General features: G+C 43.5%; 1 protein-coding gene across 1 annotated transcript in view; it reads left to right on the top strand.

Moving 5' to 3' along the window:
- The window catches only part of ITPR3 (inositol 1,4,5-trisphosphate receptor type 3), a 2,403,054-nt gene that overhangs the window by 1,933,888 nt on the left and 447,567 nt on the right, over positions 1-21,599 (top strand). The window contains exon 45 of the mRNA XM_044076491.1: positions 19,218-19,319. Within this exon, the coding sequence (XP_043932426.1) occupies positions 19,218-19,319 (102 nt within the window). The remainder of the gene's footprint in view (positions 1-19,217; positions 19,320-21,599) is intronic.

Genomic DNA, 21,599 nt, shown 5'->3' with positions numbered 1-21,599 from the left:
TCCCATGGCTGCTTTCAGTGCAACTGTTATGAGGAGGTTTGCTTAGTTGTTTTCTCAGAACCTCCCAGAAGATGTCAAAAATGAAAATATGAATTCTCCCTTGGATAGAGAACTAGTTTTTGGGTCATCTGCTGAAGCAGTCCATAAAAATGTGATGAGAGAGATAAGAGATAAGCTGACTCAAGAGATCTCTCAGATTTTTCAGGCTACCTTCTCCAGGTTACCAAAGGGTTTAATCCTACCACTACAGCCTTCATCAAAAATCAAAATAGTCATACCCAGCAAGATGCTGGAAAGCAAACATTTAAAAAACATTGGCATGGGGGTTCCAAAAAAAAGAAAGGAACCTCCATCCCAAACAAAGGACAGTCAAGTCTGAGTGGCTATATTCAGCACTCCCCCACCCCACTCTGGCAAACATTTAATACTTCCAGAAAGTCTGAACCTCCATTTCTCTCTTTGGCAACAGATAGTTTCAGCAAATGGGTTCTAAAAGTAATCTATCATGTTTTATTTGGTGGTGGGAGTCTGTCCTTCATTTTTGAGGGATTCCCCCCATCCACCAGGCCTATCTCCTTTTTTCTCTCTTATCATTCAGTGTATGTTGTCTCGGGGATGACAGCAGCTTCTCCTCAGTTAGGAGAAGGGTTTTATTCAAAAATGTTTCTGGTGCCAGCGAAGGAAGATTGTTGGAAACCATTTTTGGATCCTTCCTTTCTGAACCTGTTTGTGATAGTGGCCAAGTTCAAATATTTTCCCTTCCCAACTTGTTACTGCTTATACCCTCTTTTAGTTTATTTAATGAGAATAGAAAGTAGGATATAGAAACTTTACAGTAGTCAAAGAAAGAAGAATTCTGGTATGTGACTGTATTTGAAGAGGACCATTATGCAGTATGTATGCTAATACTACGGAAAGGGAACAAAATATTTAAAAATGCTATACATTTGCCATTACATCAAAAGAGTGCTTGGAGAGGATACTTTAATTGTGGGTTACAAGGGATGGATAAAGAGTCTATAAGCAAAAAGTAAGTTCTAGAAATAATAAGGAAAGATGACGTGGAAGTACCAGAAAATGAAGATTATCCATGCAGGGAAAGGGAAGTGATAAAAAATGCATTGTGGGATTTTATTTAAGATTTGTTAACCGGGAAATTCTAACTTGGAACAAGCCAATTTTCAGCCGAGGACTGGGGAGAAACACTCCAGATGCATGTCTTTGTAACATGGGAGGAAATCGGAGCAGCCGGAGGAAACCCACATGGATGCAAGGAGGACATGCAGACTCCGCACAGAAGGCACCCAGCTATGAATCGAACCGGAGAACCTCTTGTTGGGAGGCGACATCACTACCGCTACACCACTGCACCATCCAATGTGATGTATAGTACTAGTCTGAAAGTGAAGAAGATAAAGTGGTGATAGTTAGCTTTTCGGGCTATAATGCTATAGCAATAGAAATGAATGAAGAGAAGAATACATTTATATTTATATTAGAGATAAATTTAGAATTCATAAAGTGAGGTATTACAAGAAACATGATGACCTTTTTGATGTATGATAATACTGACATGAGCTTTTGGTACACATTGTGTTGTGGCTGGTTCAATAGTTAGAAAAGGAAAGTGTGTAGTAAATGTACCAACAAAAGGAAATGAGAAAAGATAGGGGAAATACAATACAAAGCCTGCGACTTATGGGAGTTGTGGAAAACATTTAAAATAATTGAATAGAAGCAAAAATATTGTAATATACGAAGACTGGACTAATAAGATGTTACAAAAGGCACAGAAGGAAACAGAGAAAGCTATTACTATTACATGAATAAATTATGTTGTAAAAATGAATGAAAATCAGCACCTGGTTAGGATATATTAAGATATAATTTCTATAATATATATTGTGTATCAGCATTGCAGTTCATTATTAATCTTCACAGTTTAATTAGTCAGCTTTGTAAACGTTTTTGTACTGGTTTGCCACCAAATCACTTCAGTTATTGTGCTGTTGTATTTTCCTAGCTAACAGAAGGATGATCTGAATTACTAAATTCTACAGTGTTTCAAGTAATCAGATTCTCCCTAATCCAAACAAATACCCAGAATGTTTTATGTCTGGTGAGGCTGTTTACTCTCTGCCTATAATCAGTGCCCAGTGCTTCATCTAAAATATTTTTACTGGTGTTTGAAGAACGGAGTTCCTACCCCCATCCCTGAATTGACAGAATAAGACAATGGCCAAAGATGATTAGACAGTGGCAGTAGTAGCCCATACCATCTCTGCCTTCCATTATTTTACCTCAGGGTGGAGTATAGCCTGTCCTTACATATATATATATATATATATATATATATGTGTGTGTGTAATTATGGCAGCCCTGAGACTTATTTTCATTATTTTACATTTCTGTAATTACATTTACATCATTTTTATTGACTTGAGCCCTGCACTGAAGATACAGACTATTCCTACTCAGGCTTGTAGCATTAGACAGAAAAGAAAACTTGAGCACTTCTAGCTTTTTCACAATAGGTCCAAGTTTATAAAAAGTCTTTAGCTTCTGGTGATTTACTGACATAAAACATTTTAACCCTCTGCCCAAGGTGGAAAAGATTCCTTCCTAAAAATATATAAGGGTTTGCTATGTAAATATATTCCATTCTCTCACTCATTCAGGGAGGCCTCAGTTCACTACCAAACACTTCAACAAAAACCGTAGGAAAAACAAAAATTAAGGCGTCACAGGTGAAAATAGCTGCAATAAATCGAACTTTACTGGTACTTCTGGTACCTCGGCCAAATTGCCTTCAAGGAATCTTTCAGTTCACTAGTCAGATGGACTGATTATATGCTAGTTTAGACAGGCAGAGGAGGAAAGTAAGAAAGGAAGGTCTGATGTTGTCAGTTTTTATTCTGTCCTCAACTGCTGGATTCAGATCTGAAACTCGGATCTGACTCAGCTGTCACTAAAGCTCATGGTAACCAAAAAGCTGTAGAGCTTCTCCCTTACTTATAATGCACCAACCCCTAACATACCCCGTATCTCGTTTGCCGCTTTTCGTGAAAAGACATGTTCAGTCTTAGCTCTTGAGTTTCATCAGACAAGTGTATTATTTTTCTCTTAAAATCTCTTTAATATCTTTCTCTTGTATACTTCATTCCCTTACCCTCTTACAGTGTTGTATCTCTGTTATACCATTGTTGGTAGTTTTTTCCCCTTTTCCCTGTTTATACTCACTGATGTAGTTCTGTTACCATTGTTGGTATTCTTTCTGACTTTCCTTTTTCTTATCTTTTTTTTCCTTTATATACAAAAAAGAAATTCTTATATTACTGTTTTTTGGTTATTGTCACTGGCATGGCTGAGTAGGCTCCTTCTGGTTTTAAAAAGTGTCTGAAATGTGGACACAAATTGCCTCTTTCAGACACCCATACTCTTTGTGTATATTGTTTAGGCCTGCGGTATCTTCAGGAGGATTGCCGTGTGTTGCTTTGCCACAATTTCAATCCCAGAGCTCTTGTGGATAGAAGAAACAAGCTTATCCTGAAAGGTTTGTTGCCATCATCCTTTGGTGAAGCTATCCTTGGGGCTCAGTCTCCCATGGTTAAAACTAAGGAGTCCAAATCTCAGTCTCTGAACCCTTCCACTTCCTTGACTATGACTTTGGAGTCTTCTAGGAAAAGATCAAATTCGGAACCGAAAAGATCTCAAAGCTCAGAAAAAAAACTGAGGGATCTTATGTCCTCAGATCCAGCAAAGAAATCTATGGATCTGACAGTTTTGGGTCCCACTGTTCTTCCAAGAACCAATTCTTCTTCTTCTTTTGATGCTGTGCTTTCCAGGGTCCCTTCCCCTTTTATGGAAAGGCACCGATTAAAGTCACCTTCCCTTACCTTGTCTCATTCGTCCAGGAATTTGACTGAGGAAGATATGGACAGAATAATGTGGAAGTTCCTCTTACCACAGATCCAGATGGGTGTTTTACTGCCTCCTACCACCTCAATTCAGGAAGCCTATCCATCTACCACACCACCACTTCATACTCCTTCTCTGATTCCTTTGGTTGCTTCAGAATCCCTAGATCTGAGCCTTCCTGGTCCATCTGGCTTGGATCCAAAGATAACCTTATCTTTGGATCCAAAGCTAACTCTGAGTGCTCCAGCACTGACATCTTTCCAGATGACTCTCGGAGCCAAAGTTTCCTTGTCGAATCTGAGGTATTGTAGTCGACTCCAAAGATTTTGGAGCCATCTCTGCTCCTTGATGCTTCAGTATTGGATAGCTCAGCTCAGACGTCTTCCTCAGGGAGATTGCTTTCAGGGTAGGAGGAGACAGTGGTCTAGAAGCCTGCATTCTCAGCGCCGTGGTCTTCTTCTCTCTTGAGCTGTTTGCCTTCGAGGTAGTGAAGAGGGCATTTTCTGATCCGACAGGACTGATGGGCCCAACCCCCTCGGATCTTCAATGTAGCTCCCAGATGTCTCTGCTCTTAGCGTCTCATCATTCTACACCACAGGGACAGCCACCTAGAGACAGACAGACCACCCAGCAGGGTTTCATAGTCTTTTCTGACACTTCCCTGGAGAACCCCACCAAGGAAGTCCCTAGGAGGAGAAAGTGCAAGAGGAGGCACATGGACTCTCCACAAGAGTAAGTCACTGAGGATACTGATTTTTGAGGGTGAAGGTCCCCACAATCACCTCCAGAAGATGTCTCATTTGACAACATCCTTGAGATCCTTAAAAGAGAGGTGGTTGGACCCCCAGCAACTCTTCACCAGAGGAGTCGGTGTTTCTGGAGGCCTTTGGAGCTGAGCCATTTACCTTCTGGTTTACTCCACCCCTCTGATGAGCTCTTGTCGGGGGTGGAAGGAGCCTGACTCAGTTGAGGCAATACCTAAGAAGCTAGATAGGATTCTGGCTGCACCTGCTGGGTAGGAATTTTGGAGTAAGGGGGTGCCCATGGATGCCATGGTCATGGCAGTGGCCACCAAAAAGGAACTTGCCGAATAAAGTTCTTCTGTTCATCCCCTAACAGGAAGTCTAGGGCAATAGACAGGTTTGTGAACATGTCTATGCTTCAGTGACCTTTGCTCTTAGGTCGTGAAACTATTTGGTACGTTTTACTAGGTTGCAAAGGGACTTAATGTAAGAACTTTCAAAATCCCATTCAGGGACTGTTTCTGTCAAGGCACAATTATGTGTGGTCTCTTAGTGGGCTACTTTCCAATCCATCTCAAATTCATCCATGAGTCTTATTTCGCATGCAGCCGAAGGTGCCTCAAGGGCAGTGGGTTCAGGCATATCCTTTAGGAGGCATGCCTGGATGGGGTCTATATTATAACATTGAAGTTCGTAAACATCGAATGTTATAATATCGAACCCCAAACACCGAAATCTGAAAACATCGAACAGTCAGAATAGCATATTTTTTCCCAGGGAAAAAAATCGCTATTTCGAGAAAAAAACACACAACACAAACACTCACAAAAACAGCAATCCACACACATACACTTAAAATCCTACACCTAAACCTAAACTAAACTTTACATACACTACTAGCTATCCACTTACCTTAACCCAACCCTAACCCTAAGGTCCATCACTATCGCACACTCACCTCACACGTGTCCTAACCCTAACTCACCTAACCCGCCCCCTAACCCTAACGTCCACATAATCGCATACTTACCTGACCCGCTCCCTAACCCGCCCACTAACCCTAACCTACACACAATCGTACACTTACCTGAAGCTGACCCGTAATGTTCCAACATATCGAATGCTGAAAACAGTGAAGCCACAGCAACGGCTTACCGAATTCTTTCCCTGGGAAAGAATTTGGTGTCCTGCACCTTTGCTGTTTTCAGCGTTCGACATTACGGGTTCGATATTATAACATTCGATGTTTATAAAATTTGATGTTATAATATAGACCCCCTGGATGTGCATATGTGATTTTACAGAGCCCTTCAAGTCCTCATTCGTCAATACTACCTTTGATGACAGTGCATTGTTTGGCCCAAAAGTGAAGGACACATTATCCATGTGTGAGAAGGATGGAAAGACCCAGTCTGCAGTGGGCGTATGTTTTTCAACCCTTCGAAGATCCTTTTCTAGGAATCAATGCAGCAGTCAGAAAATGTGGTTCAGAAAGTCACAGGATCCTTTCCAGGACGCACTTGGAGAAAGATCTCCTAGGAGCAGATGGGTGAATTCTAATGGATGATGAAGCCCCCATGGCAGAGGAGCCCGTGAAACCAGGGGTCCAGAGACTCTTTCTCTGCTGGACCCTACAGGCGGTCCTGAAAGGAGGCCTGATTGTCCCCCTCTGGAGGCAATCATAAGTCAGCTATCCCTGCACCAGAGAGCCTGGCTAGATATAACAAAAAATACACTCTTCTATTGAGACCCTCATATAAAGACCCTACTCCAACATGGGATTTGAACTTGGTACTACTGGCCTCAATTTATTCCTCCTTTGAACCAGCAGCTAAATGTGACCTTAAGTTCCTGACTTGGAAAACTGCCTTTCTAGTGACCATTACCTCAGCTAGAAGAATTTCAGAACTTCAAGCCTTGTCATCGAAACCTCCCTACTTGAGCTTTCATAAGGGCTAGAATTGCATTACCAACCAATGTGTCTTTCCTTCCCAAGGTGGTGTCAGAATCCAATATCAACCAGTCCATTAATTGGCCAGAATTCCTTCCTAAATTTGAAAACAAAGGTGAATATATGTGGCATTTATTGGATGTTCACAGACAAATAGGGTTTTTATTTACATAGGGCAAAAGAAATCAGAAAGACAGACAAACAGTTTGTTTCCTTTGGAGATTTGAAATTAGGTAAGCCAATTGCAAAAGTAACTCAAGCCAGGTGGCTGGCTGACTGTATTTCTTTCATCTATAACAAACTGGATCTAACCTTAACTAAACTTGTAAGAGCCCATTCAACTAGGTCCATGGCACCTTCTTCAGTGTTTCTATCTAGGGCTTCCATGGATGACTTATGTGCAAGTGGGCAAATCTTCATACTTTTGTCACTCATTACAAATTGGATTTGGTCTCAAGGGATAGAGCAGCTTTTGGCTCTGTTGTGCTCAGGAATATCCTTCCTTAGAGTTCACCTGGGATTTTAGGTACCTGGGGACTTTGTCCCAACAGCTGAGGATAGAATGAAAATTGACAATATCACATAAAGAAGTTATGTACTCACCATCACGTTCCATCTGTGTTGTCCATTTTCATTCTTCCTTAACTTCCTGCCCACCAGCCCCAACCCTTATTTCAACAATCTTCTGAAAGAACGAGATATTGTAAGGATACCACTGTCCTTTATGACTGAGCTCCAAACAGAGTTCCCTCTGTAGGACATGTGCAAATTTATGTGTCTTTATATATGCACATTAGCATATACCATTTCAGGTAAAATCAACAAACAAGATCTGGGGTATGTTAGGGGTTGATGCATTATGGGTAAGAGAGAAGCTCAAGAGCTTTTTCGTTACCATGAGCTTTAATAATGGCTGAGTCAGATCCGAGGATCGGATCTGAACCCAACAGTTGAGGACGAATGAAAATGGACAACACAGATGGAAAGTTATGGTGAGTAAATAACTTCTTCTTTTATTCCCTTTTCAGCACACCATGCAATTATTTTCCTTGGTTCCATGAAGAAACTGTCACTTTTTTTTTCACATATATCATTTGTAACCACTAAACTATAGCTTATTACAGGAGAGTATCATTTAATAGCCTGTGTAACATGTGCTGTTTTACTCTAACCCAAGCAGGAACAGTGACTCTGCACAAATTAATTCTTAGAACTATATTTCCTTCACTTTTAATCATAGACTCCCAAGTTACCAATACCTGTTCATGAGAAAAGTTTTCTAGTATCACTTGTATGCCTACATCATTAGGGACCTCATCAGAAGTGCTTTCCTCAGAGTTAATATTTCCTAGCTTTTCTATACTCTTTGGTGCTTCCTCTGAATTAAGATTTGTGTTGGTTTTCCCTACTACCCCAATACTCCTTTTCTTCATTTTTTTTCTTTTTGTGCCTTGCAGAGAAGCAGGGATCACTCAGAATTTCTTCATCAGAGTGTTGATAAGGCTGCATCATCACATAGTAGTTGCTGCCAGGTGTCTCCCTAGCAAATATCGACTGTTGTTTGATAACTTGTTCCCTTCCTACTTCAGTGTTTGTGCTTAAAGTTAGGTTATGTGTCCATATGTGCTTCAGCTGAAGCCATTGTGTTTTGCATATTTAGAATCTCATAACGTTTATCAAGGTATAGGCACTTGCCGTTAGTTTGGGTGTCGGCGGGTAAAATATCTTTATTGTTTATGTACGTTTTCCAGTAGACAGGAGGTGGTGAAGATTTATCCATTTCATGCATGACTGAGAGTGGATATACTACCCCAGAATCTGCCAGGAACTTGATGAGTTAACTAATAGGTAGAAAACTCCTGGGGTTAAATAGAGTCAGTGCAACCAGGTCAACAAATATTACAATTACTTTAATAAAAATCATCGGGGGGAGGGTTGAGATGATTAAACAAATTCAAAACCACATAGCTCTCAAGACCAATACTCCACTATAGTGGTAATTACACCTGCCCTACTATAGCTACAAACAACAGCCTGGAAACCTATAAATGCTCTAATACTTAATTACAGTGGGTATTACACCTCCCTACGGTAGCTACATATCAACAGCCGCCCACCTTTAAATGCTGTAATACCTCACTACTGTAGGTATTACACCTCCCTAGAGTAGCTACAAACTAACAGCCTAGCCACCTGTAAATAGTCTAATACTTCACTACTGTGGGTATTACACCTCCCCTGCAGTAGCTACAAACCAGCAGCCTAGCCACCTGCAAATGCTGTAATATTTTACTGCTAGGGTTACTAATTTTTCCCCACAGAAACTACAATACAATCGCAACAATAAAAAGTAACAATAAACAGAACATCTCGCTTCCTGGATCTATTTAAATAGATACAGCTCCTAGGTGAAATGGGATGAAAAACATTGGACCAATAAGCAGCTTTATTTAGTTTATAAACTACCCTCAGACCAAATGCAAAGCAAAAAGATAGAGCAGTGCACACAGAAAAAAAGCAACTCTGCACACACACATACACACACACACAGACACACACACACACACACACACACACACACACACACACACACACACACACACACACACACACACAGAGCTAAAACCCTGCTATAATACCATACTACTGCAGGGTCTACACTTTCGCCAAAATAGTATCAGGAGCTTAACTGTCTGCATATATGAAATTGGAATTGGATGAAAACAGAGTAACTGTTGACGTTATGTTGTCCTATGTTGCCTTCATTCTTGCTGGTTGGGGTTCGGAGCCGATCCTCGGCTCCAACTCGGCTGCATACCAAAGCTTGAGAACTTCCACTGGCTTGAGGCTACAACCTATCCCAGGATGCCTAGCGGCTGTTCCCCAGATCTCATTTGCCGCTTGAAAAATCGGGATTGTCTTCGCTGGCTCAGGCTAGTTATTACTTTTATTATACATTTTTTTTATCTCCTTGACACAAAAACTGTTCATTAGAGTCTATTAATATCTTCCCTTACTCAGTAGTGTACTCATGTGTTGTTTGTTCATTACTTGGTGCGTTCTTCGACTGTTTCTCCTTAGGGCCCATTTTTTTCTTCTATCCCCTTAGAGAATCCATTTAATTTAGAGGATTATTTTCTCTTCAGCCAATTTTTTTCCTAGTGGGCTTCTTCCCCATTCCTTAGGAGTCACCGTTTAAGTTAGAGGCATCTCATTGGGTTGGAGAAGACTGTCGTTTAACTTAGAGACTTCTCCTCCAGCCCACTTTTTCTGTCCTTGTTTATATATATATATATATATATATATATATATATATATATATATATATATATATATATAAACCTCTCTTACCTTTGCTTTCCGTATTGTTCTTGCTATTGTAGTTGGTTTCCTTTGGTCTCCTTAATAATGTCTCAAGAATCTGCTAAGGAATTGAGGCAATCTGAGTTTAAAAAGTGCGCAAGACAATTTGGGTTTAAAAGTGCAATTCATGCACCCAGAAAATGTCTTTAACGGACGGACACACAAGTTGTATGTATTGCTTAGGAACAGTCCACCTGCAGGATTCTTGCTCCATTTGTCATGTTTTCAGTGAGTGGGTCCTGCAGGAAAGAAAAAATAAACTTATTTTAAGAGGTTTGTTGAAAGGCCCTTTTGAAACAATGGGAGAAGGTAATCAGGCCTCTAAATCTGACAAGCCAAAAAAAGTCAGCTTCATCGGCTCCGGTGTCTGAGCCCTCAAGCAGTCATAAAGAACAAGCATCTTTGGAGCTGAAGGTTATCAGTTCTGACAAATCTGGCCTTCCCTCGATTCCATCTGAGTCCCCAAAACCGTCGTGGAGCCAAAAAAGGAGTCGGTCACCATCATTGGAACCGGTACACTCAGTGCCGCAATCTCCCTTACTACAGTCTGTGGCAGGTAGTCGCAGGTCATCGACCCATTCCTCTCGGTCCTCCAGAAGTTTATCGGATGACAACGTGGAGCGGGTGGTGAAGAGGTTGCTGCGGATACGAGCCCTGGCAAAAATTATTTCGAGCCCAGCCCATCGGGACATGGAGCTGACCACTGTATTTCAGGTGCCATCTATTCCTCCTCCGACTTGGATGAGTTTGGAGTCAGAGTGTCAGGAAGTTGTTGTGCTGGAACTGGCGGAGCCAGTAATCACTCACTATATTTTGGCTCCGACATCTACTCCGATCTCGTCAATGTTGTCTTCCATCGAGGGATCTGGGAACCGACACTCCCTGGTCAGTTCTGTGGGGGGGGGTCGAGTTGGACTCTTGTTGGAACCGACTCTCCCACTCAGCGCTTTGGCACAGGTGAGTTCGGCCGCCACATCAGCCTTGGAGACATCCTCCTCAGTGAGGGGGGGATCTCCCGGTCCCTTGGGACTGGAGTCTCTCTCAGCCCAGGATCGCGGTGTCTTTGAGGTGAAGAGGAGTGTGCTCTCCACTGAGTCTGCTCCACCTTCGGCTCCAGCCACTCTTCCCCCTAAAAGACCAATGACTACTGCTTCATCATCCCTCCATCAGCCCCAGAGTAGAGAGTCAGTGCACCAGGAAACCCCAATGGGAGGAACCCCCTCTTTTGACACCTCCCCGGAACATCCTCCCTCGGAGGATCCTCGGAAGAGACAGCGTAAGAGGAAGCACATAGACTCCCCTGAGTCTGTCACTTCTGATACCGACTTAGAGGATTCAGAAGGGTCCTCATGGTTGCTCTCTGAGAATGTCTCCTTTTCGGACATCCTAGAGATCCTTAAGCAGTGGGGTAGCTGGAAATCCCTCTCCCCTTCTGAAGATGAGTCAGTATACCTGGAGGCATTTGGCTCTCGCCCCTCCACCTCTTGGGTGTCTCTGCCTTTTGACCCGCTCCTGGATGTTGTTAGTCAAAAGTTGTGGGACTCTCCGGAGTCAGTGGACTCTGTTCTGAGGAGGCCAAACAAATTCATTACGGCCGCAGAGAATAGACAGTACTTAACAAAGAGAGTTCCAGTAGATGCGATGGTGATGGCAGTGTTCACAAAGGAGGAGTTAGCTGCTGAAACTTCTGCATCTCTCCATCCGCCAAACAAGGAGTTTTGAATGATGGACAGATACGAGAAGCGTATGTTCTCCTCAGTGGCCTTTACCCTACTGTTGCTGAATTACTTATCACATTTCACCCAACTTCAGAGGGATCTCCTTAAAGAGCTAGGAGATACCCTACAAGGTGCTACAGCCCAGGGTTTGTCAGATAAGATAAATTCCCAGTTTGCGACCTTAACCTCAGTTATGAACTCCTCCATGTGCTTCCTCTCCTATGCAGCTGATGGACTGAGCAGGGAAGCAGGCACAGGAATAGCTCTTAGGAGACATTCCTGGATGCACCTCTGTGAGTTTGCTGAACCCTTCAGATCTTCCTTTATTGATGCCCCACTTAATGGCTCGTCCTTGTTCGGGCCAAAAGTAAAGGAGACCCTCACCAGGAGCCATCAAGATGGCAAGACTCTATCTGCCATCGGAGTGCGTTTTTCCACCCCTACCAGACCTTATCCTAAAGGTCAAAAGAGCAGAAAAATGTGGTTCCAGAAGTCCAAAGGAGTCTTGTCGGACGCTAGTGGTGATCTTTCCCCCAGGGGCAGAGGGGGGAATAACAAAGGAAGACGCTGTCCATGCAGCAGAGGGAGTCCGCAAAACCAGGGTGACAGAGATACATTCTCCGGTCGGCCCTTCCAGCACTCCTGAAAGGAGGCCTGACTGTCTACCTCTGGAGGCAGTCGGGGAAGACTATCACTGTACCCAGAAGCCTAGCTACAATTGACTCAAGACAAATGGGTACAGTCCATTATATCTAGGGGATACAGCATTCTTTTCCACTGTCAATCTTGTCTGTCAAAGTCTGTCCCAGATATTCCACCCAGTCAAAGGTATCAAGCAACCCTGGGAATTCAGAGGTTGCTAGGAAAAAGAGTCATCCAAGAAGACCCCGCAGACCAGATCGGATCCGGAATTTGCTCAAGGTTCTTTTTAGTTCCAAAAAAGACAGGGGACTGGAGACCAATATTGGATCTCAGCAGACTAAACAAGTCAGTAAAGAAAGCAAAGTTCCGGATGGTAACACTGAAGTCTATACTAGCTTTTCTGGGGCAAGACAATTGGATGTGCTCTTTGGATCTTCAGGATGCATACTACCACATAAAGATGGACAGGAGCTCCAGAAGATTTCTACACTTCCGGCTAGGAGCCAGTCATTATCAGTTCAGAGCTCTGCCCTTTGGTCTCACTACAGCCCCCAGAGTGTTTACCAAATGCATGGCAGTAGTCACGGCTCATCTGAGATGTCAAGGATTCCAGATGTTTCCATATTTAGACAACTGACTCCTGACTGCCACCACCAAGCACCTACTAATCAGATTGAGGGACACCACCATCCATCTCTACTCAGACCTACTCATTACTATATATATAGAAAAACTGCCTTGTTGCCATCACAGTGTATTGGTAGCAAAATTGCCTCAAGAGAGAATACAAATGCTAAGCAGTAAAGTATCTATCCTACTTAAGAAGAAAAAGGTACAAACAAATTTTGTCCTCAAGGCCTTAGACTCAATGGCAGTGGCGATAACACTAGTCCCACTGGCACGATTACACAAGCGGATATTACAGTGACTACTCTTTGCTCAGTGGTCCATACAGGAGTTACCAATGTCACTCAAGATTTTCATTATGGATGTCTGCAAGGGGGACCTACTATGGTGGCTTCAGTCCACTCAGGTACCGATGGGCAGACCGTTTGTACTCCCTCAACCTGTCGCTAGAGTGACCATGGACCCATCCCAGATAGGAGGGGGCATTATCGGGGACACACTGTCCAAAGGGTTTGAAAAAATCATGAGTACCATTTGCACATCAATGTCCTAGAAATGAGGGCGGTGCTTCTGGCGTTGCAAGCATTTCAGAGCTCTCTTCCCATGGGGACTGTTGCAATCCAAACAGACAATATGTCGGTGGTATGGTACATCAACAAACAGGGGGAAACCAGATCCTATCCGCTATGTTGAGAGGCCCAGATAGTTTGGCAATGGGCAATTTCTTCTCATCACTTTCTGACGGCAATGCACATTCCGGGGAAATTCAACGTAATAGCAGACAGGCTAAGCAGAGCAATTCTCATGCCTCATGACTGGTCCCTGAATCAGGAAGTTGCAAATCAAATTTTTTGCAAATGGGGCCGGCCTTGCTGCAACTTTTTTGCCACTCCTTTCAATGCCAAATGCAGCAACTACTTTGCCCTCATTTCCCCTCCGGGTGTGTCACTGAGGGATGCAGTCATCCACGATTGCCCCCCGCGACTTCTTTATGCTTTTCCTCCCATTTCCATTGATTCCGAAGGTTAGTCAGAAAGCCAAGTCATTGAGTTGCAGGATAATTCTCATTGCTCCTTACTGGCCTTGTCAGATATGGTTCCCCTTTCTTTGGCTCCACCTTCAGGAGGACCCGTGGATCCTGGACCCAGTGCCGGATCTTCTGACGCATCAGTCAGGAACGCTTCATCCCACTCTTCAGAGCATCAAGCTGACAGCTTGGTTACTCCACTTTCAGTTTTAGCCAAGCTTCCAGAATTATCCCCTACAGTACAGCACATTCTGGTTTCCTCACACAGAAAGACAACTAGGAAACTTTGTGCAAGCAAATGGAGAAGGTTCTCTTGTTGGGTGGACAAAAAACACATAGATCCCTTTACAGCCCCTATACTTGCAATTTTGGAATTTCTAACAGAAGTCTTTAATCAAGAGGCAGCAGTGGCCACTATACAAGTACATTTATCAAATTACTATGTGGGAGACCTCGGATCCAATGTAGTGTCCCATAGATTATGCAAAGCTTTCCTCAGGAGTACTTTTGTATTAAGATCACTCTTAAGGGAACCTTCTCCTCCATGGGACCTAAATTTAGTATTATCATCCTTGATCCTTCCTCCCTTCGAACCAGCATCCTCTTGTTCACTAACATTTTTATCTTGGAAAATAGGCTTTTTAACAGCAATTACTTCAGGTAGGAGAGTTTCAGAGTTGCAAGCTCTGTCTATCCGCCCTCCATATTTGATTTTTCACAAAGATAGAGTTTCCTTCAGAACAAATCCTTCTTTCTTACCAAAAGTTTGTTCTGAAGTGAATTTAAACCAATCTATAGAATTGCCTGTGTTTTTCCTAGCTATGGCAACAAGGCAGAATATAAGCTTCATCAACTGGATGTGCATAGACTGTTGCATTTTTACTTGCATAGGACCAAAGACTTCAGAAAGTCAGACCAGTTGTTTGTTTCCTATTCAGAAAATAAAAAAGGCATGGCAGTCTCAAAAGTTACTTTGTCCAAATGGCTTACTGAGACCATCACCTATAGCTATAATTCTCATAATAAAGAACCGCCAGGGAAAGTTAAAGGACATTCAACTAGAGCGGTATCTACCTCCATTGCCTTTCAATCTAGTCTCCCATTGGATTCAATTTGTGCTGCTGCTACATGGGTTAATCCTCACACCTTTATCTCTCATTACAAAGTAGGTGTGGCCTCCCGGACCAGGGCATCCTTTGGTTCCACTGTCCTGAGGAGTTTATTCCCTTGAGCCTCCCAAAAGAAAGGTGCTGGGGACTCTGGCCCAACCAGCAAGAATGAAGGCGAGATAGGACAACATAACATAAAGAAGGCATGTACTCACTATAACGTTCCATTTTGTTGTGCAGTATCTCGCCTTCATTCTTGCATCCCACATAGGTTCATAGGTTCATAGGTTCATACTAGGCTATCTGCCCGAGGGCATTTATAAGCCTAGCCCATAGTTTTGTGGCTTACGCCACCCCTTTAGTTTGGAGAAACTATGCCCATTATTTTGCTCTGCCTCTGTCGAGCAGTGACACTGAGGTAACCCCTGGGATGTATCTGCGATCTCCCATCCATTGGTCAAGATTCCTCTTGAACAAGGCCAGCGAGGTGCTCTGCCTCACCTAAACCGGGATTTTGTTCCACAACATAGGAGTCTTTGGGTGATGAATCTATCCCTCCAGCACGCCTATTTAATACCGTGGTCAGGTTTTAAAGTCTCGCCCCTTGTGGCTCTGAGGGATCTAGATTTTTGAGATGAAGCATGTTCATCAAATCTGGGTTTGACATGGCCTTGTATGTCAGGCATAGGTCACCTCTGAGCAAGCGGTAAGCAACTGAATATAACTGGAGTTCTTTCAGTCGGGCAGCATAAGACAGATTTTTGAGACCCTTTATCCTTTTGGTGAGGAACTTTTGTGGCCTCTCCAGCTGCTGCAAGTGTCGGGTCAGATACATTATCATTGGTCTGATGAGTGATGAGTATAGGGAGACTATGACTTCCCTTGATCTAGATGTGAATCCCTTCATGATAAGGTGGGCAATGTAGAAGGTCTTCCTAACTACTTTAGCAATATGAGTGTCAAATGAAAGGCTACTGTCAACCTGGGTTCCCAGGTCCCTAATAACTTCTTCTGTGTTCAGGGATTGCCACCTATATGGTAGCTAGTAACCTTATTTTTCCTAAAGGGTATGACTATGCATTTCTTGGCATTTAACTTTAGGCCATGGCTCTGGCACCAGTTGTCCGGTTCTGTGAGACCCTTCTGAAGGATATCTGTGTCGGATGTGTTTCAACCACGCCGCTCAGTTTGCAGTCATCTGCAAACTTTGTCAGCCATAACCCTCCTGTGTTTGCTTGTACTTCAGAAAAGTAGATGCCAAACAAGAGTGGGCCCAGGACTGAGCCCTGTGGGACACCACTTGTGACAGGCTTTGAGTCTGACATGGCGCCAGCAACTCTGACCCTGTGGGTTCTGTCACTCAGCCAGTTTGCAACCCATCTTGTAATGTATGGGTTTACATTTAAGTTGATGAGTTTTTCAATGATACCCGAGTGAGGTATTGTATCAAAAGCCTTCGCCAGGTCTAGGTAGGCTGTATGGAAAAAGTCAACCAAGTTTAGAAGGCATGATCTGCCTTTGACAAAGCCAAACTGGGTTGGATCCAAAGTCTGCAAGTTCCCTATGTCTTTATTTATGAGATCCATTATGATCCTCTCCATGGCTTTGCAGATAAGGCTTGTCAAGCTAATGGTACGGTAATTTCCAGTTTGTGGAGTGGGACCACAGTCGCCACTCCCTGGCAATGCATCCGGAGGTGAGACTAAGATTGAACAGCTGTCCTAACTGTGGGTTTAATTCCTCATTGAGTTCATGGAGCACACAGCCGGGGACACCATCAGGTCCCATGGATGCTGTGTTCTTTGCCTTGGAGAGAGCAGTTCTCACCTGGGCGTTAGAGATGTTTGGGGGGCTACAATCATTTGGTATAGATATCTCTTCTTTAGGGTTTGCACTGAACCTGTCAGCCAGTATGTTGGCAATGTCTGTAGGATCAGTAATCTTCACATCATTTTGAACTAATTCTGAGCATATCTGGGAGTTTCCTCCTAGGTTTCTGACATAGCTAAAGAATGCCTTATGGTTGTCTTTGGAGTCCTTAGCTATTTTTTTCTCAAAATTAGCTTTGGATGACTTTATGAGAGCTCTTAGCTTTTTACTTATAATGATCAGCGGTATCTTACCTTTTAAGGATTTTGCTCTATCTTGTAGTAGCTTTCTCCTTTTGTTGTAGAGTTTGTTTATGGCTGGGGTCCACCAGACTGGACGCTTGCCTTTGGTACAAAGAGTCTTTGTTTTGCTTGGGATTGCCTGATCCATGCAGCCCTGCAGGTGCTGGTAGAAGGCATTTGTAAGTGATTCAGCGGTTTGAGTAATGTTAACCTTAAAGGAGACCACACTAGTCTTTAGAAGTGTGAAGTAGTTCTTTACTGTGGTCTTTTTCATTTTGGGGGGGGGCGGGATGAGGACCTCCAGCGAGATTAGTTTGTGATCAGATCTCACCAGTGAGGGGTATACTTCCGGCGTTGAACATTGTGCTCCCATGTTCGTGATGATGAGATCAAGTATGTTTTCTCCTCTTGTAGGGATGGTGACTAGTTGTTCCATGGCATTTGAGTTTATGAATTCCAGGAACTTTTGGGCTAGAGTGTTTGGGCTTGAGTAGTGTTCCCAGTCTATATTAGAGTAATTGAAGTCACCTAGTATGATGGTGTTTGGAGATACATTTATCCCCTCCAGTGTTTTCAGAAAGGCCATATGAGGTTCCTGAGTTTGCGAGGGTGGCCTGTAACATGCTACAAATTGCAGAGCAGTCTTGCCTATGGTTAATTGCACCTGGATGGTTTCATGCCACCAATCTTGAGGTGTGGGTGTCCTTGATGAATATGGATACCTCCTCCTTTCTTGGTATTGTCTGGGTTTGGGGAACGCATGATATGAGGTAAAACCTGATAGTGCTGGGGTGCTCTCAGGAGCCTTGAACCAGGTTTCTGTCACAGCACAGACATCGATGTTCTCCATACTGAGGGTGGCCTGTAACATGCTACAAATTGCAGAGCAGTCTTGCCTATGGTTAATTGCACCTGGATGGTTTCCGATGCATCGTGCGATGCCACCAATCTTGAGGTGTGGGTGTCCTTGATGAATATGGATACCCCTCCATTCCCTCTCCTGGAGGATCTAGAGGAGTTTACAGCTGGCAAAGTATAGTCTGATTCCCTTCTTGCCTCTTTACCTTTATGACCAATATATTTCAAACAATTTTTTCTCTATGTTAGCATACACTAGGAAGTAGTCTCTCAAACAAGATCTGGGGAACAGCCGCTAGGCATCCTGGGATAGGTTGTAGCCTTGAGCCATTGGAAGTTCTCAAGCTTTGGGTATGTGGTTGAGTCAGTGCTGAGGATCCCCAACCAGCAAGAATGAAGGCTAGATACTGGACAACAAGCATGGAACGTTATGGTGAGTATATAACTTATATTTTTGCCTTTTTAGTGAACTACCTCCAACTCGGGCAGATGGGACCTTATTTTATTGACTGATACGAAGGGTGTAATTTCAGGACTGCAGAATCCCACATATTTTGTACCATTGTGTAGTACCTGAAGTGAATCCAAGGACCTGGTGTAGGAACAGGACACAGCCTTCAGAATGTAACCAAGTACGTTGCTCTGATCATGTAAGAGCAGAGCAAAGTCTGTAATTTTGGTTACGCAAAATGTTCTTTTCAGTAGTGTGTGAAATTAGAGTCAGCCACATGGATAAAGAAGTAGCTTATCTAGCAAAACATGTGTAACATAATTTGTAGTCCTGTGATGGTGTTACTTGGATATATTTTTATTTCCCATTCTGTCAGCTGCTATTTTAAAAACTTTCTGCTGTTTCTGTCATTTATCATGCAAATATATACTTTGGCTACAACTTGTACTTGTCCAACTTTGATTGCATTAATCTTTTCTTTTCTATTTCTGGGACCACCTACCTGCCTACTTCTACTCTAACCCAGAAAACAAATTTAAATAAATGAGTTAATGAAATCAACAAACTGCAGTAGCAATATCTTAACTAGCATTTAAGGTACAGTTTGTGACATGCAAAGCAGCTTTCCGTTGCAGCAGTTGTCTTCCTGTGTTTCAGTTTAAACGTCTATCATCTCACTCTCCTTTCCTTTTTTACTAGATTGATGTCATCAAGAAGGCACATCAACAAGAGCAGGAAATTGAAGATTCGGAGGTCTCGCCGAGAGAAGTTGGACATAACATGTATATTTTGGCTCTGCAGGTAGATACCCTTCTTTTACTTGGTGAAGGGATGAATACACATTAACTTTTGGGGAAAACATGTATCAGTTGCTTGGTTTCAAGTCCAGACACTTACTCTCTCAGGCTAAAAAATGGTGAATTCAAAGTGACATGAAGGGTTTTGGTGTCTGAGCTAGGCACTAAGGGATTGCGTGTGTGTGTGTGTGTGTGTGTGTGTGTGTGTGTGTGTGTGTGTGTGTGTGTGTGTGTGTGTGTGCTGTTTTACTGATTTTGACAATGACAGAAATGTAAAAAGGAACCTCTGGGTTCAAGCAGTATAAGGACTGTGGCAAAAAGATGCCCAATTCGGATGAGCATCTTTCATGCGTTTATTGTCTGGGTGCCCCTTATCTGGAAATTCAACCTCCATGAGAACTTGTAAGGGTTTCAGTGCTTGAAGTACTGCAGAAAGGCAAAGTAAGTTCATTTTTAAGAGTTTACTGAAATGTCCCTTTGGTGAAGCTCTCTCTCTGAGGCCAAGACTTCAAAATCTCTTAAGACTGAATAAAAAAAAATGGAGCCATTCGGTACCATATTCCCCCAAGATGCACAAGTTTAAGACTCCAAAATCTCAGGTTCCAACTCCTTCATTGGAACCAAAACCAAATGTTCCAAAGAGTGTGCTGACTTCTGCTCCAGCACCGATAAAATCTCCCACTGTACCATCTACCTTTGAAGCTATTCAGACGCCTTTGGTACCGGCCATGTTTTCAGCACCGATGACCTCTCCGGCACCGATAGTTGTCACCTCAATGGTTTTGGTTCCATCTCCTGCCAAACAACAGTCTATGGTGCCAAAGATTGAGATGCTAAGTACCCCCAGGACTAGATACTCCCCTTCAGTAGACCTCTTTTTGAGTCAGCAGCTAAGTCCCTTTGAAGAAAGACCTGAATCTCCTTCGGGGATGTCCATCCATTCCTCCAGGAGTTTTTCAGAAATGGATGTAGTAAGATTAGTGGATCAGCTCTTGGCAGCAGGAGGCATCCCTCCACCTTCTTGGTCCTCTCTCCCTCCCGGAGCTGAGGCTTATTCTCCCAGGACTCCTACATATTTTCCTCCTTCAACCTTTCCCCAGCTCATGGACCCCACTGCTTTGATACTTCTGGTGCCAACTGCTTCGGTACTGACAGTGGATCTCACATCTGTGCTGGAACCTACTCTGTGGTCTTCAGCTCCATTGGAACCGTCACACCTGTGGGGATCAAGATTTGGCTAACATTTTCGCGATCCTGGATTGGCTCAGACTTTTTCTACAGTGCCATCTATGGATCTCGGTTTCATGGTAGTTTCAAGTCCTCTCTCAGCTCCTGTTCTGGGAGGTGGCTCATTGGAGTGGGATGTGACCCAGGTTCTGTGGTTGTCTTTCTCAGTTCTGGGCTCCCATCCCTCTTTGTGCAGGCCTGCCTTCCAGATTATGGAGAGAGCTCTAGCCTCAGCAGGCTTACAGTTGGAACCATCCCTGTTGGAGTGCCATATTTTTGTTCCCTCTGGTTCACAGCTGCCACAATCTGCTACATCGGGACAGCAGGCACGAAAGCAGCAAGATACCTAGTTCAGGGTCCCCTACCTTCAGAGTCCTCTTCAGATCTTCCCCCTGAGGAGCCACCCCATAAGAGAATGTGCAAGAGGAAGCACCTAGATTCTCCAGAAGAATCAGTCACTGAGGATACAAACTACGATGAAGGGGAAGGGTCCCCATGGTCACCCCGTGAAGATGCCTTCTTTGGAGACATCCTGGAAATTTTAAAGCAGAGGGGTGACTGGAAGCCCTCAAACCCATCCTCCAAGGAATCTGTTTTCTTGCAGGCTTTTCTTGCCCAGCCATCTACTTCTTGATTGACCCTGCCTGTGGATGAACTAATTAAACTCATTGTGCAGCATGCATGGAAGGCTCCTGATACCATAGAACCAATTCCTCGGAGACCAGACAAAATTCTTTCAGTCCCTGAGGATCAGCCCCATTGGTTAAAGGGTCTAGCAGTGGATGCCATGGTGGTGGTAGCAGCCACCAAAAAGGAACTCACCGAAGAAAGTTCAACTGTCCATCCTCCAAACCCAGAGTCTTGGATGACGGACAGATTTGGGAAGTGGGTCTTTGCTTCAATGACCTTCACTATTCAGTCCTTGAATTTTTTGGCACCCTTCACTCGACTCCAAAGGGATCTGATAACTGCGCTTTCAGACACCTTGGCAGGAGCAGTGTCTGACGAGGTCTGGGATAAGGTTGCCTCCCAGCTTGCCACCCTAGAGTTGATCTCT

The sequence above is a fragment of the Protopterus annectens genome, chromosome 7.part0 (genome assembly GCF_019279795.1).
Source record: "Protopterus annectens isolate FY-2018-M chromosome 7.part0, PAN1.0, whole genome shotgun sequence".
Taxonomy (NCBI): domain Eukaryota; kingdom Metazoa; phylum Chordata; order Ceratodontiformes; family Protopteridae; genus Protopterus; species Protopterus annectens.
This window is presented reverse-complemented; position numbering and strand designations above follow the sequence as displayed.